The sequence below is a fragment of the Phaenicophaeus curvirostris genome, chromosome 1 (assembly GCF_032191515.1).
Source record: "Phaenicophaeus curvirostris isolate KB17595 chromosome 1, BPBGC_Pcur_1.0, whole genome shotgun sequence".
In the NCBI taxonomy this organism is placed as follows: Eukaryota; Metazoa; Chordata; class Aves; order Cuculiformes; family Cuculidae; genus Phaenicophaeus; species Phaenicophaeus curvirostris.
The window spans coordinates 55,407,567-55,425,023 of NC_091392.1; the positions used below are offsets into that span (position 1 = coordinate 55,407,567).

The window sequence follows — 17,457 nt, forward strand, 5'->3', positions numbered from 1 at the left end:
GGCCGCGGCGCTGCCGCCTGCGCTTATTTCGCCTGTTCGCGCTCAGTTCGTCGGCGCAACGCAACGGATTTATCAAGGCGATTTCATTCAAGCGCCTCCCGCGATCTCCCCACGGCTCGCTGCAACTTTTCCACGGGCTGCGGGCGCCGGGAGCGAAGCCGCCTGGTGATTTCTTTCTCCTCCCCGCTCCCCTAAGTCGCTCATCAGCGGCGGCAGCTCCCACCCCCGCGGCCCCTCGCCCCTCGGGTCGCTGGCAGCCGCCCCCCACCGCGGATGCGAGAGCGCGATGCCGAGCGATGCCCGCACGCTGCGCGATGCCCGCACGGCGGCTGCCCCGACCCCCGCAGCCCGCTCCCCTCCGGCAGCCTCCGCTCCGGATCCGCAGGGAGTCTCCTCCCGCGGTCCATCCCTGCCCGGCAGGTATCCCTCGTAGCGCGCCCCGCGCCCCCTCCGCCCGCTCTCACTCACTTGTGCCTTCTTCATAAGGAACGGCAGCGCTGCAGTCCAGCCCAGCCGGCCGTGCGCAAACTCCCTTCAGCGGAACGGTAGCTCCGGCATAACGCAGCGGCGGATAGTCCACGCATTGGGGTTGCCCGCGGCGAGCCCCACGCTGCCTCCGCCCGCCCCGCTTCCCACGCCGCCGCCGCCGCCGCCTCCTCCTCCTCCTCCTCCTCGCCGCTCCCCACGGCGTGAGCGCCCGCGCCGACTGGAGCCACAGCCAGCGCCCGGCCAGCTCTTTTATACCTCCGAGCTGCCTCCAGCGGCGGCGGCGGCGGCCCAGGCAAGACACGCCTTTCGCCACCCACCCTCCCTCCTCCCTTCCCTCCCTCCGAGAGGACCGGGAGCCCGGGCAGACCCTGCGGGGCGGGGGAAGCCCGGGGAAGCCGAAGGGGGGCGAGCCGGGTGCCGCCGGGGAGGCTGCGGGCGCTGCTGAGCCCGGGGTCGCGGCTCCCGACCCGGCGGGGTCGCCGTCCTCAGGGCAGCCCCGGGGGCGGCTGCGGGTGCGCGGTTCGCGTTCCAGGGCTGCTTTTGCACGGGGGGCGAGTGCGGGAGCACAGCGCTTCGACGAGATCTTGAGAGCTCCTCGTACCTGCTCCAGCCACGGAAAAGTTGTTGAGCAGTGCCTCCTAATGCTTGTGCAAAGGTGATCCCGAAGCTCTGCGGACCCGCTGCTGCGATGTGCTCACTATGTGAATGCGGGGCTAGTGTTGGGTGTGGAAAAACGTGATTTTTACTGCGTGGGGTTTTGCTGGCAAGATCGTCCCTGCGCTAGCGACAGATTTTAAGTCTTCTTCAGAGGAGACAGCTGCCAGGTTAACGCAGAATAAATCTTGAGTGAGCATTGTGTTTGATAGGAATGGTTGGACTCGATGATCCGGTGGGTCTCTTCCAACCTGGTTATTCTATGATTCTATGATTAAACAGAAACAAGTGTTTTGTGGAAATAGCATCTCCTGAGACAGCAGTCTTTGGTGATGATTAAAAAGCACGTTAACATGGAATGAAGAAGTAATAGCCTGCCCAAGTCAATGGTCATTTCCTAAAGATTAGATATGCTCAGAATACACAGTGAGATATTGTCTTAGAAAAGTTTGTCTAGTTTTAACCTGAGTTTCTGCCAGCTGTTCAGGTACAGAAAGATTTTGGACCCATCTCCAGCTCAGCTATATATTTGGCTTTCACTATAGGGCAGATTAACATAGTTTATTTGTGCCTCTGCATCTAATCCAGAAAAACGGGCTGATGTATCCATTACAGGTTATTTTGCATTTCATGGTTATTATCATGCTGAGTTACCTTGGAGTTCTTTTTAACCTTCTGAGGCTTCTCACTACAAGAAGGATGTTGAGGCTCTGGAGCGAGTCCAGAGAAGAGCTACGAAGCTGGTGAAGGAGCTGGAGAACAAGTCTTATGAGGAGCAGCTGAGGGAACTGAGGTTGTTTAGCTTTGAGAAGAGGAGGCTGAGGGGAGACCTTATTGCTCTCTATAACTACCTGAAAGGAGGTTGTAGAGAGGAGGGTGCTGGCCTCATCTCATGAGTGACAGGGGACAGGACAAGAGGAAATGGCCTCAAGCTCGGCCAGGGGAGGTTTAGGCTGGACATCAGAAAAAAATTTTTCACAGGAAGGGTCATTGGGCACTGGAACAGGCTGCCCAGGGAGGTGGTTGAATCCCCTTCCCTGGAGGTGTTTAAGGCACGGGTGGACAAGGTGCTGAGGGACATGGTTTAGTGTTTGACAGGAATGGTTGGACTCGATGATCCGGTGGGTCTTTTCCAACCTAGTGATTCTGTGATCCTGTGATTCTGAGTTTTGCCAGACCATTTTATCTGTGTATTTTAAGAGTCACTTCCTCTAGAACATTATGATTAGACAAGCAGTGAAAGGGAGGAAGCCTGTAACAACAAAGTAATCAAGGCCCACACTCACTGAAAGGAAATTTTGTATATCACCTAGCGGTGATCGACCAATACTGCTTCCACAGTCTTATGCATTTAGCAAGGAGGGACAGGAAATTAAAAAGTTATGGCATATTTCCTCCTTAGAACAGATGACACATTTAGTCTCTTGGGGAGAAGGCCTGGAAAGTGTGAAAGAGCAGTCTGTCAGAGCAGTTACATACATTATGGAAAACACTTGTGGTCTTTCTCTGCCTTGAGATCCATCACAGTCCACTATTAGACATGACAGGAAAGCTTTAGTGTCTACTCTGCACCCGCTTGTCTTACTGATCATCATGCAGATAAGATAAGACTCTTGAGCGTAATCAAGTTTCTTTACCACCCTGGCATCAGGCACCTTTCCTCTACATCCCTGATCTGAGTTCTTGAACCTGCCATTGTGTTTAACCAAGCCCAGCTATAATGGAACAATGCTCTTGTCATCTCTTCCTTTCCACTGGCACTTTGCAAGTCTTTTGCTCCTGACATTGGCTTCAGTATGGTGTTGGAAGTCTTTTCTATGAAATTCAGAGTTTAATATTTTAAATTCATTAATAACTTATGTTCATAACCCGTAAAAAGCATGTTTTTATCAGTCTTGCGCATTTCCAACATAGTACCAACTTTTGATTTACCAGGTGAGAGCTGGTCAGCCGTAAACCGTTAGCATTAGAGCGGTAGGTTTCCAAAGCACAACTACAAACCACATTCACTCCTTTATGGCCTCCCACATTTGCATTTCTAAATGCTCCAGGGTGAACACAGGCTTCTGCCACAGTTCTGTGAAAACATGTTTCTTCACAGGGAAGCTATGGAAAATAGTGTTGGTCATCCCAGCTTTCCACGGGGTTTTGTTCTGCTCATTCAGCAGGATTGCCCTTCACCAGGAGAACTGTTCTGCATATATGCAGATAGGCAACAATTTCAGCATAAATTATGCCTTTCCAGTCTAGTGTGAATGGAAGTGTCTCACCATCTTCTGTACATGAGAAATGACTCTTAAGTGCTATTTATTCTGAAATTTTATGGGATAGCTGCTGCGCTTTCTGTAGCTCCAGCTGTGAGAATGACCCCACTCAACATGTCACTAACTTGGCTGCTGGCTGGAGCAGCTGGAATTCAGGACTATGCAGAAACAAATCCAGCCTCAGCCACTGAGGGTTGAGAACTGCTCTGCACCAGCATGGAAAACTGAAGCATTTCTCCTATGAAACCGTATAAGCTGTGAAGGCAAACACCAGTGTGTACGTATTAGAAAGATAACATACTAATCCCATCTAATCTGTTACAGACACGAGCCTGTAGAGGCTTTTGCTGGCACAGGGGCCCAGTCTGTAGTGTTAGCTTAGTTAACTCTTCTCCTTCTGGACTTTTTTAAGGGCATAGATTAATAGGTACAAGCTTTCTTAACCTGCTAAGCTTTCTTAACCTTCTCTGGGCATGTAGAAATAAAGAATGAGTTGAAATTGAAGTATTTAGAGCCAAGAAACTCAAAAGATGCTAAGTTTCTTTAGGTTTTATTTACAGAAGTACTCAGTCATAGAGGAATCACTTCTCTCCAGAAAGAAAATCCTTGCAAATTTGCAAGATCCACAGAAAATGATACAAATTATTTTGATATTGAGGAAGTACATTGAGGTAACTATTTCCTTGAGAGACCTTCAATACCACAAAATGTACTAGGTGTAATTCCATGACTGAGAACTCATATATTCTAATCACAGAACACAAGGCCAACTGAGTATTAATGCTTCAGTATTGCACCAGAGTACATATTTTTAATTTCTAATTGAACCATTTTATGCTTAACAGTTACCAAAGTGACTATTGTTGTTTTTTTTTTCAGGCACCCTACATCATTTGTGCTTTATACAAATGACAAGGAGAACTTTTCTATTTAATTGATATTACTAATCAGCAAGTAAATTAAGAACTCAATCAAGACTTTGATGAGAGCACCTACACCTACACCTACACCACTATGGAGCCACTTTTATTTCATTAAGCACCATAAAAGCAGAGGATTCAGGTGCATCTTCTTTTTTTTTTCCTTCACATGATCTGGCTCTAGAGATTAATTTGAGGAAAGTGGTTTCTATGTAATTGTTTGATTCTCCATAATTTATTAGTATAGACTGGGATTTTAGAGATAGTGGTGTTATATAGTAAAATCACTAGCTAGCCAGTTCATCTGGCAGAGTGTTTGGAAGTCCAGCTGGGAGTAATGCAATATTCTGGATGAAAAGAGGTATCTCCAAATTAAAAAAAAAAATCTGAAATGATGGCATGAGTAGTTCAGTCACCCTTATGATCCCTCTATAAAAAAAATCTGTGCACTCTGAAAGCCATCTAGATATAGGACAAAGAAGAAGCAATCAGTACAGCATAGAAGTGGAGCTAGGATCCTTGTCTGAAATTCTGATGGAGAGTAGAATGATGAATTTTACTGAAAGCCTAGAACTTCCTCTGTCTGTTCGTGTCTTTGCTGCTTTACTTTGCAGTAAAATGACAGGTTTGTTTCTATTAGCAGTATACAGCAGGATAATTAGCATTCAAACAATACTCTGTTTCACTAAGTAGAGTTTTTGGTAAGTAAGACAAACCCAAAATAAGAAGTTGCAGTGATGCTGTTAAAACTTGATTAGAGCCTGTAAAAATATAGTTATAACTGCTAAAAAGTGTCTGTTTCTTGACTCCCATGAAAGCTTCCTTCGACTATTTTTTCAATATACAACAGCTTTAAAGCAGTCTAAAATGAGCATCTGAAGATCTCATTGCCATGAGGGATTTCTCAGCTAGAAAAAAACTAGTGCAGGGAAAACTTTGCTTGGGATAAACTGATGCTGCTGGAGTTATGTGATCCTTGGCAATCCTCCTTTGGCTTCTCATGACCCTCCAGATGTTAATAGACATTAATAGAAATGGGAGGCTGCTTGAAACTTCTGTAAAGTTTTGCAGCCACCAAGGTTCCAAGAAGATTAGAGGACGGCAGCAGTTTGAAAATTTTTTGGTCTTAATTCACTTTTTTTTTTTTTTTCCCATTTGTGTGCTAAGCATGGTCTGATCCCTCTGGGATTGCACTCAAAAACACTGAATCTGCTTCTGAGGAATTAGTTATATGTGTAGTGTTAAAAGTTATTTAGTTGTCCAGACAAGGGAGACCTGCTCAAGTACACTGTGATTACTCTGATTGCATGCCTCTGTTTTCTTCTATGGTGAGGGAGCCTGCAGGGCTGAATGGTGCCCATCCAACTCTGGTCTTGGCGTTTGGTCAGAAAGAGACCAGAGTATGTATTGGGAGAGACAAATCAGCTGTTTTCCAAGCCTCAAATTTGCATGTAACCACAGTACACCATGCTGTGGCAGCTGCTAGTGGTTATGTTCAACAGTGTTCAGCATGGCTTAGTTTACCAGAGTCCAAACACCTGTGTTCTGCTTCTGAAATAATGAAATACCTAGCCCCCATGGACAACTTACTTTTATTTTCAGAGGTTTCTGTACTGGGTTTGGTTGGAGGATTGGAGAGCAGTGCTCAACTCTGATCAGCAGATGCAGTTGGTGGTCCTAACTCTGAAGAATACTCTTCCTGAAGTCCACCAGCAATTCACTGTGCATTGTTCCCTGGCAGATTGGATGAAAACAGAGTAGCCATTTATCATACAGATACTCATTTCTTCAAGATGCTGTAGTTGATATGACTTCTAGGGATGACATTCTATCCTAACATTTATACTAGTGTATATTTCAGTATCCACAGATCTCCAGTTATGAAGGAATGGGGATGTTTGCCATTACTTCTTAAATAGAAATATCAGAGGTACTAGCATGACTACTCAAAAGTGCTGGAGCTCATGCTTCCAAGGAGCATATTCATGGACAATGTAAGGCACACTTTCTACTGCATTACAAGGAATTATAGTTGCTGCATTAAATAATCAGTATTTCCCCAACATTCATATGATTTTTAACTTTCTGCACATTTTGCACTGTTTTTCAGTTTGTGAGCAAATGAAGACAATTACGTACTACACGCACCAAGCCAGGCAACATTGGAGGTAGACGGACTCAAGCTAATACATCGTCTTGGACATCTACCGTGCAACTAGATGTTTATTACAGGACAAAACAACCTCTGCTTATTATGTCTAAAATGCGGTTGTTTGCCTGTCATGGGATCAGTTTGTGTAGCCTAATGTATTAATTATAGTTATGCAACCTCAAAAAAACCCCCCACCATGTTATTTTGCTTGTATAGTTCTATTTCCAAAGAAAATAACATAGTTTATAATTTTTACCGTACTGAAGTAGCTCCTTGTTATATTCATATTTTCATTCCAGTAATTTAGAGGTGATAAATATATGAGAAATAAATACCTGTGTTCCCAGATTTTTTGCCTGCATGTCTTTCTTTGCATTAGTCTACACCATCCTATTCACAGTAATTACAGCCCTAGGGAGTGTCATGATAAAATGGGTTTATTTGAAAACAAAAAGCTGTGTAAGTAGGATTTGATATAAGCATTCACTATTTATAGGGAAAACTGAGGCTATTCCCATTCAATGAAAAACTGTGATTTTTTTTGTTATTGTTGCGTATAGTGCATTTAGTCTGATGAAAGAGGTACAGTATCAGGTACGGTGACTTCAGAGCCATCACTTTTCTTTTTTTGTTCGATGAAGTCTGACTGCATTAGGAGTGTAGGAAGGACTAAAACATAGGTAGGAGTGAAAAGACTTCCCAAGCTGACCTTCCTGCCATTAAGAGAAACAGTATCATTCAGTGTTTTTGAACGTTTATCCATTTCCAGCACAAAATGAGTTAAATTTCTTGCCCTTGCTCTTCTGTGGGAATGTAGTTTTAGAATTTGACTCACCGTATGGTTGGAAACCTTTAATATGAAGCCTAATATATTCATTGTTAATTTATACATGTTTGTTGTTGGGCCAAAGTTATCCTTTACCATAAATAGCTCTTTCCTTAACCCTACTGCTTTTTGATCCTCCTGCCCAACCTACTGGCAATATGCACACTAATAAAACAAAGATGAAGTGTATGGGCTCAAGTACTGGCATGAAATGATCTCTGGAGTTTAATTTTTAGTGCTCGATTTGGCACAGTTTTGGTCCAGCCAGCCTGTGTACTACAGATCTGAGCTCAGCCAGAGGAAGATAACATGCCAGGATCCGTTTCCAGTAGGCAGTTCCCTCTTGTTTTGGGAAGGAAGAGCCTGAGCTGCATAGGTGCAAGCCATCCTCTGCCACTTACCCTGGAGCCAGAGAATAGGTCCAGGCCTAAAGTTGTGGTTTGGACTGTCTCTATGAATGCACACACCAAAAATAGTATTTGCAAGTTGGAAAAAAAAAAAAAAGTTTGGTAAAACAGGTGTTCAGGAAATCCTCAGCTGCAGCACCTGTGCAGTAAAAGTCAGCCTTAATTTTAGGCTTAATTCTGAAATTTCCTCCCTTTAGAGGTTTGGAAATGCAATCAAAGCATGCTATTAGCATGAAAAAAAAAAGTAGAATGCAAAAATGACCTTATGCTGAAGTATTCTCTCTTTGACTAGAAGGTCGTCTTCTGCCAGAGAATGAGATCTCACTGTGCCAACAGGAGATTCTGGTACAGTGAGAAACTGTCTGCTTTTGTTATCCCGATATATTACTGCAGGTAAACACTCAGTTACAGCTTTTAAACTACCGAAGAAGGGAGGACAGAGAGACCGTGCAGGGAGACCCTGGATTTGCTCACCCCTTTAAAGATGAAGTGAGAGGAAAGGTAGAAAGTTAATGATTTTTCCCCATTTAAAAGGAGTCCATGTGACTGAGTATATTCAGTGCGGCTGTAGAGAGAGGCCCTTTTCAGAACTGGAGTCCCAGTTAGAATAGTGAGACATGTTTGAAATTAGATTTGAGCAATAGTTTAAATTCTCCAAACTAGCTGTTCAGTTTACTGTGTGTTTGCTTGCATAAGAAAACACAGAATTAATCTATTTTGCTTTAATTTTCAGTTTTATTAAGATGACTATGAATCCAAGCACAGATAATCAAGAAATGTGAAGGTGAGATTTTTCACTCTACCTCCCAGTTTTGGAAATAATCAGAAATTGATGATTGTGACATATATGTAAGCCTGAGTCATTCCTTAGACTGGTTTCATGTGTGGTCAATAACTACATTGCTCTTCTACTGGATATGAAAAAAAGTGCCACTTGTGTGGTGGAAGGATGATGTATTTTCCTGTTCCTTTTTCTTAAGATTTTGTAAACAGTGGCAATTTTCATTTAATACATTCAATCTACTAAGTCATTCACTAATTTTAAAGAGTAGTTATAAAAAGGAAATGTAGTTCAGTTGGCTTTCATTTATGAGGTAATATGAATTCAAAGGATTGTTTTTAGAAAGACAGATTCACGTGACAACCCTTTCCCCAGAGTTTCCAGCTCTGGAGGACTGTACTTAATGACCTGCATTTTCTATTGCATCATGCAATATTGTCTAACAGTCATCATCCTCAGCTGTTTCAGAAGGATTATTTACCATACTTTCTCCCTTAGTCTTAGATTTAGTGAATGGCTATTTCAGGAAGCGTTAGGAAAGTGAGTGAGGGAGAGAAAGAGAGAGAAAATGTAATGCAGATATTTTTGTCTTCCATTTAATTTTAGTCAAATTATCTGAAGTTATTCCTCAATTATTGCATTGCTATCAATTTTATAAGCTAACTATGCTTCTTGTAAAATACATTTATTTTTTAATTTTAAAAAATTGCCTTTCAATATCATTTAGTTACCTTGTAGTATTTATTTACTGTAGAATTTACAAAGGACCACTTAGTATATTTTTGGGGCTTCATTAGTTATTGCTTATCTAAAATAAAACATATCTGCTTACCTTTTGTGTATCTAATAACTTAACTTTTTCAGTGCCTTTTTATAGGAAAATCATACCATGACTTAGATAAATTCCACTCTCTATATTTTACCACAGCTTTCCCCGTTAAAAAGAGGCTGAAAGAAGGCATGTTTGTTCTGATGGACAGGAGCTGAACTTGTTCAGGGATGTGAACAGCACGCTTAAGACCAGTTCTGGAAATGATGCTGTTAATCTGAAGGAAAACAGCTGCTAAAAATTACTGTCAAGAAATACTGCTGCCCCTAATGGCAGCTTCTCCCCAGGAGCTTTGGCTCTCTGTGCTGAAATGACTCTTCCTCCTCTTCTCTTAGACTGAGCCCTAGCTGTCCCCCCTTCCCTGTACGTCTGTTCGTCTGCACAGGAGAAGGAGGAACATATCCTTGCCAACTTCTTGCCTCCTGGCCCTGGCCGTGGAATTGGTTGCTGTTCCCTTGGCAGCACAAGATCCTGGAGCTTTACAGACATACACTGCAGCTAGTGACAAATAGTTTTGAGTTGCCTTCTTCATCTTCTGTAACACATTTACTTTCTCAACACATTTATTTTCTCTGTAAAATGAAATATTAAATCCAGTTCTAAAAGACATAAATCACAAACGTGGAAAAAGTGGTTTCTTTTGTGTTTGAAATAACAACTTTTCAGTGCAAAGAAGCTTTGAAAATGAAATAAACCAAGATCTGATGTGCTTTTTAATATTTAAGAGAGTCTTGTAGCTGTGGAAAAGGTAGAGATGGTAGTTGATCCACCATACACCTTGCAGCAATAGAGAAGTGTTGAGGCACAAAGCCCTTCAGTAATTAATGAAGAATTATGAAACTTTGGCTTAAAAAAGGTTTATTAATTTTGAACACCAGTAAAGAAGGCTTATATTGGAGAATGCAAGTTCTGTTTTGTGGAAAAGGGGGAAAAGATCTTTTTTTACTTGATCTGGTAGGCCAAAGGCTAAAACATACTTTTCTGTGGAGGTCAAGGAAAAATAAGGTGGTAGTATTCACACAGGGACATGTAGATATAAACTGGCCAATAGCCATCTTAACCTGTAAACAAGCAAACCACACAGGAATGATATTTTGGATTAGATTTATTCTCACAGTTGCCTGCTTTCCTGGGGTAAGCAGAGTAGTGAAAAAAATTACAAAATTAAATAGGTTAGAGCAAAATGTATTCATCCTCTTGGAGATTCCTTTAGCCAATTGAAGTTCTGTTTTCAAGCAGTTGAGACTCAGTATCAGATTTTCTGTAAAATCCCTTTATGTTCTTGTTCTTTTTCCACTTGCTTTTAAGAGAAATCTAAATGTACAGAGATATAACATTACATATTCTATTCACTGTATGTGTGCTCATGTATTCATTTCTAATTGCTATTCCTGTGGGTGCCACAATAATAAATTAGGTCTTTGGCCAGTTATTCCAACAATTTCATTTTACTCAGTGGAAATATTCTTGATTTATATACATAGTCACATGATCAGAATTTGACCTTCTGTTTAGTTTTTTGTTATGCTGTATGTACAATAACAATATAATGAACTCGTGCCATTTCAATGGCTGCGCTGACATTAACAAACGGTCCTGGAACACAGCAAAGATTCCTCAGCAAGATAAGATACTATAAATTTAGCTACTAGAGCACTGCAAGTGATGATTCCGAGGTTAGATTTTTAAACAGAATAGCTGCGTTAATCCAATCTCCATTGAATGCACAAAGGAAGAATTCATGATAATTAGGAGGAGACAAATGGCAGCATTCACTTCTGGAATTCTGGGGCCACATAAGCATCCAGTAACCACTTTAGGTCTTTAGGTTTCTCACTTTGCAGAAAAGGAATTATATACAAGGGGAACTAGAAGGAGGCTCCACTCTGTCTCCAGACATACAGAACATCTACAGGGTGAGTGGAAGCAGGTTTATAATAATTATACAGGGAGCTGGAAACAGCCTCATTACTTAACATGTTCCATTTTCATTTTACATTTTTCTTGTATCTGAGTTAACTGTCCTAATACCTGCTCTAATGCTGCTACTTATCAGCAATTTAGCCTAGAAAAATGTTTTCCTTTTTTTCATGAAACTCTCTTTGAGTTTCTTTAACTTAGAAACTGAAAAAAAAAAAAAAAAGCAGTTTCTTTAACTTAGAAATGTATTCCCCAGGAAAACTTCAGCAATCTGCTGAAATACCAGCTGAACACAAGCAACTCGAGAGTGAACCTGATCTGCTTTCTAGAGGTACATGCAGAACTGCAAATGCTCTAAAGGTTTCAGAGCCATGATAGTGGAAGCAGAAGGTGAAGGAGAGAGATGGGTACATTGACTCTGCTTTCCAGGTTCAGCAAAGCAAAGCTTCTAATGTTGAGAAAGAAAAGGAAGCAGGGTGGACTTCACTCTCTGGAGGGGTGGTGACAGTGGTGGACCTACTGTAGAACAGAAGCTGGCCTTAGCTTGTGGCTTTTCAAATGAGACTAGCAGCTTAAGCTCAGGTTTGTTTATATGCTGAAGAATTATCTTCAAGGGTTTTCCCTGGACATGTCACCTAATTTACAAATTAGAAAACTCTCCACCCCTCCCCTCTTTAAAAAAGATAGGATATTCTTTACACAAAGTATGACTATTAGACTGCATTTTATGAATATTCCAGAATTTAATAAACGGTACATGTACTGTGCCTGTTGAAACCACACTTATGTGTCTTTGATTAATTAGTTGTACTGGATATCTAATTAAATGTCCATCTACTGTTTCTGCTTTCATTTAATGTGTGGGACAGATGCATAAAGATATAAGATGTCCTGACCAACCAATGCACAACAAAAGTTAATTTGGCATTTCCTCAGATTCTTAGTCCTTGCTTTTACATTCTAAAATATTTTAATAAAAGCAGGATAGCACTGGATTTAGTATTTCATAGGCTGGAAAATGCATACCAAACCCGCTGTAATCTCTTCACATGGTTTAAAAAGATAACTCAAGCTTTGTGATTCTGGAGGCTCCTTTTATAGTGACACATTATATTAGTGTTTCTTGAGGGAGCAGAGATAATAAAGATGCTTCACTCAGAACATAGTTTCCCTCCTTGTGTATGTATTTATAATATTTAATCCAGACTCTAATTATGTATCACTTACTACAAACAAAAAAGTTAAAGTATGTTAATTATCACGCAGATTTATTAGTATTTCTGAACAGAATGAAAACAGAGGATAAGAGGAAAATAATTGTCTTAGAAGAGTAATCCCCAGGAAGCAAAGCTAAACCCTATCATTCTACAAATTTTTAAACAAGCATCATTTTTACCACATTGAGTGTCAAAGAGCAGAATATAACATAAATTCACCAAAAGGAATTAATTGCCTTGTGTGCCAAATGCAGTTTGAAATGCCTCCTGAGCACCAAAAGAGTGCTCTTTTGCAAAAGATCATTAAATCAATGCATTTTAAGTCTTGCTTGTATGTTGATATACTGTCTTGGTTTTTAAATCTTATACTTTCGTCCTGATATGGGAATTATTTGAATTTTTGAAATGCAACATAATAAACCCTGACTTTTTAAAGAATTCTATTGAAGGCTTATATTAAGGTGACCTAAATTCCAGTACTCAGCCACATGCTTATCTTAGAGTGCTTATGTACTAGGAGAGATTCCTTATATGTGGGGTGCAGACCTGCTTAATATTTGGCCTTGCTTGCTATTAAATTTGGAATTAGAAACTCCTCAGCCAGGAACAGAGTATTTGTCCCTATATTTTTCAACTTTTATTAATTGGGATTAATCCTTCTGTAACTCATCTATTACTATTCAGCTTGTATTGAGAGTAAACATAAAAGCATGTATTGGGTTAGATCCTTGGACTGTGCTTACAAGTCGGCTCTGGTATAGAAGTTGAAAACTTACTACAACCTAGCTATTATTTACATGCACTGAAATGGGAAAGAAAAGGTGAAACAAAACATGTTTCTTTAGACTTAAGTCTGTAATACCAGACCTTCTGAGAAGGATTGTGTGTTTCCAGAAATTCACTCAGAAAAATAATCACCCGAACATACCACTTGTCCATATTTAGAAAATAAAGTGTTCTCACATAAATATGCTGTTTAAACTCTGCAGTGATTACAGTACGGGAGTAGAGAGGAAAAGGCATACTCAGAAATTCTTCTCGTAGATCTGCAAATGTCTTCTTGTAAAGCACTGAGAAAATGATCAAAAGCCTAATTTTAATAGCAGAATTTTATAATAAGGAGCTATGCATTTTGTTCCTATTGTCTTTAAAGATGCTTTATTCATGAGGAACTTTAAATTAAATATTACCTACTAAAATTACTTTAAAAGATATTCAGTTAAGGACTGAAAAGAAGTTTAAATATTTCATGCTGTTGCCATTGAAAACTGACTTCCTTGACTTCCATCGAAGCAGGGTTATGTTCATAATATTGATTTTGCTTGCTCTAGTTATCAGGTTTATTGTTGATTTGATTTTCCTTTGGATCAGGTTTTAAGCAGCTTTCAGATCTGCACTAGCTGCAGATCTGGAAGGAGAGCTCTGGAATACCACGGTGCTCTTTTTTCATCAGCATGGCAAGGATCAGTAAAAAGAAGCTTCAGAGGTGAATTATAAACTTTTTATTAAATTGACAAGTCTTTAATATCCCAGAAGAAACACTTTGTATGTGTTGTAATGAAAACGGTGTAATTAGTGTCATAGTCTAAAGTCAGCTTTAGGAAACTCCTGTTTTAGTTATTGTTAACTCCAAGCTGCTGACTTGGTGCTTCTGTCCAAGGGACACCAACAGGGCTTCTAAAGTCTTTAGAGAGGAACTACTGTGTCAGAGGTGTGTGTCATTCTTTTCCAATGACTGTTTAAATAAGGATGATTACTAGAATAAGTGGAATGTCATCCTCTAGCTATGGTGCTGTTTGTGCCTCAGTAGAGAGCTCCAGAATGCAACAGCCTTTTTCTGTTGAAAACATAAAGAAACAGTATACCTGTTGTCACGAGAACTGGACTTTAACTGTCTGTTTACAGTGTTTTGATTTATGGTACTTAGGAGTTCATTCCCTCTAGCAGAGACTTGAACAGGAAAATCTGCCTCTCCTCTTTCAGATGTATTTCTTTAAAAACAATGTAATCTTCTTCTGAAATTTTACAAAACAGCAGCCAGAACCTTAACCAGTGCAAACTGGCCTCCTGTATAGACTGTGACAGAACTTTGCTAATTTACATTTGCTGTTTATCTGGCCTATGGTTTTTGACTTTCAAAAATGCAGAGGGCTTTTTCAGAACCAAAAAAACTTAGCTTGACCTTTAAAATTACTTACACATAAGGGAGATGAGAAATGCATGCGTTTGTTCTTAATCCCTTACTGCTTTAAAATTTAAACAAGTGCTTTGAAAATAGTTTAAGACAATATTAAACACTTTTATGGGGCTAACAACATTCTCAATTTTTTTCTTGTTTTCTAAGACCTTCTCCAATTTCATTTCAGCCAAGGTAAGACCTGTAAGCGCTAAGCTAACTTTGCACTTGGGAACAGAGGAAGACACTTTGCACTGAGAAAGACATTTTGGTGTTTGTCTTATTACTGTCTAAATAGTCTGAGAGTAAAAAAAAAATAGGGCAGGTGCCCTGGAAAAAGATTGTAAGTTTATCTAATCATGGCACTCAACCTGAGAAAAAAACCTGCTGTAAAATCATACTGTCTTTCCCTCCCGTAGCTTCCATTCTATCAGATCTCCCAGTTACAATTATTTTATCACACAGCTGGCCTTTAGCACCTGCCTGTCTTCCTTGACAGTGGCAATGATATGGGTCTGACAATTTTTATTGCCCATTAACACCAATTGAGTTGCCTGACATGAACATTTCAGGCTTTCACTTCATTACCCTATTCAGCATATAAATTGTCCTCCCAGTTTCCAAATCGGCCTTTTTTGGCTATAATCAGATTAATTCTGCCTGTGCCTTGTTTCCACAGCAGAGGTGGCTCTTTGCAGGGTGACTTCTGTAGTCCAAGAAGCATAGACTTATGTCACATAGCAAGTTAAGGAGAACAGGCAACGTCCTTCCAGTTGTTTTAGGGCTAAGTGCCTGGAGCTAACAGAAGAAAAAGTATCGTGACTTAATACAGTGGAGTGATTCCCCAGACATTGTCCACTTTAGACAGGACCACATGACATTTCTTGTTCCAGTAGCAGGCAGACATAGTGCTGCTGCTTGCAGGGATGATCCTGCACTTGTCAGATCACTCACTTCTACTCTATCCTCTCTGTGCTGGAGGGGAGGCGATGCAAATAGTGGAGAGTACCAGCAATGGGAGGAGGAACACAAGGCACGGAAGACCAGATAATTCCATGCCATAAGTCCTCTCCCCTTCTCCTCCCCTACAGATGACTCCATTGCACCCATACCAGCATGGGTTTGCTTTCACTCTCCAGAAGGGCAATAGCAACGGAGTATGTCCGTTTCTCATATGAGGGTAAATTTTGCTGCTCTAAAGGTGAAGGTAGAGTATGATTTCATTTGCACAGTTGAAGTTTTGAGCTACTTTTTTTTACCAACAGACATTTTACTTAATGTACAGTCAGATGAAAAGATCATTGACACTCCTGTACTGAATGTAGGTTTTGTGTGCCTGAGTGTGTTGATGTATTGATGCCATGCAGTAGTGTAGTTTTGAAACTAACTCTCAGTCGTCCCCACTTGATGCATGTTGACTTGGTTTCTAGAAGAAGCTGTTGTTCATGGGTACTAGTTCCCATCTGTGTGAAATAAAATCAGAAGCTTTTCTCCAGGAACTTATAGAGATGCTCTGACTCTTACTGGGAGTTCAAACCACTGACCAGTCCTTGGATCAATCATGAAGATGGCATCGGATCAGATTGAGTCTGAAGGACAAGCCCTCAAGCATACACTATGTGGATGTGAGGGCAACACCAGCTTCAGTGTGCCAATATGCTTTTGTTTTATGAATTACACGTTACTTTAAATATACCCTTAGCTGCCTGCAGAATGAGTTATGGGTTCTCAAGATTTTCCATGGAACTAGCCCAGAGCTAGAATAAGGAAGAGCTAAATAGTCTGTGGTAGGCTATGTCTATGGGAACACCTAGAGGCTTGTATTTTATAGAGTTGTTTGGTGGGAATGCTGCTTCATGCCATCATTTCCTAGGAAGTGAAAAGCACTCCACAAAACAGATGCATTTTTAGATACTCTTCCTTCATTGCACAATTGGAGCTCTAACTTCGATCAGTTCTTGAACTTGCCAGTAGCCATAAAAAGCTAAGGCGTGCAGACTTTGTGTACCTTTTGAATATTGTTTATTGGTTGAGCTCAAAGTGATGAAAGTGAAGAAATCCATGTCATCGAAAAGACAGAGACAGTAATTTATTAGAAAATATTTTTATTGACTGGATAATTAAGCTCAGCTGCTTAATTTCTGAATAGCTCTGGTGCTTCACTCCTAATAGTTAAACAAATAATGCCATTTTTCTGTCCTCATCTAGGAAGTAATTATATTTAGACAAATGTATTAAACATAAGCAGAATAAAAAGTAGATTTTCTCTTACAGTATTTCTTTTAAGATGTAATTATTTTATTAAATTCTTGCTGCATAGACCATATAAGGCCAAAGGAAAAAAACCACCCCCCTCAGAATAAAATGCAGATGGGGTAAGAATAAACTTTCTCTCAACTTTCTAACTTACTTCTGATTTTTTTATTAGTTTTTATTTTCTGTTGTAATCGCTGAACGAATTCCAGCTGTTTTCATAGTCTTCCCGCTTATTTCTCATACTATGCCATGTATTTAAGTAGATGATGTTTTCTGTGTTTTAAAGTTCTTCTCCTTTTGGATGTTTTATGTAATTCATATGAATATGTAAATACACATCATATACATGTTAGATATTACATATTATATGTTTTTTATATATATATATATAGGTTGTATATGTTATAGATTGTACATTATGCATTTCACATGTGTCAAATATAATGTTTTGTGTAATTATCATCATTACAGCCTACACACAGATAAGAAGAGAATCGCGTACTGTAATGTCATGCATCACATATGGCATAAAATTTCAGCCAGTGCCGACTATAGTCCAGCAAATT

At 40.3% G+C, this 17,457-nt stretch overlaps 1 protein-coding gene and 1 long non-coding RNA gene across 3 annotated transcripts in view; one reads left to right on the forward strand and one right to left on the reverse strand.

Annotated features, from left to right (window-relative positions):
* KITLG (KIT ligand) overlaps positions 1-651 on the reverse strand; it is a 55,599-nt gene extending 54,948 nt beyond the window's left edge. For both annotated transcript variants that reach the window (XM_069858484.1, XM_069858475.1), the window contains exon 1: positions 469-651. In XM_069858484.1, the coding sequence (XP_069714585.1) occupies positions 469-483 (15 nt within the window). In that variant the 5' untranslated portion in view covers positions 484-651. The remainder of the gene's footprint in view (positions 1-468) is intronic.
* A 1,724-nt stretch (positions 652-2,375) lies between these two features.
* LOC138721438 (uncharacterized) lies at positions 2,376-10,130 on the forward strand. Its single transcript, XR_011337549.1, has 3 exons — positions 2,376-3,684; positions 6,189-6,321; positions 9,422-10,130. It is a non-coding gene; the product is annotated as an uncharacterized lncRNA (long non-coding RNA).
* Positions 10,131-17,457: the final 7,327 nt, after the last annotated feature.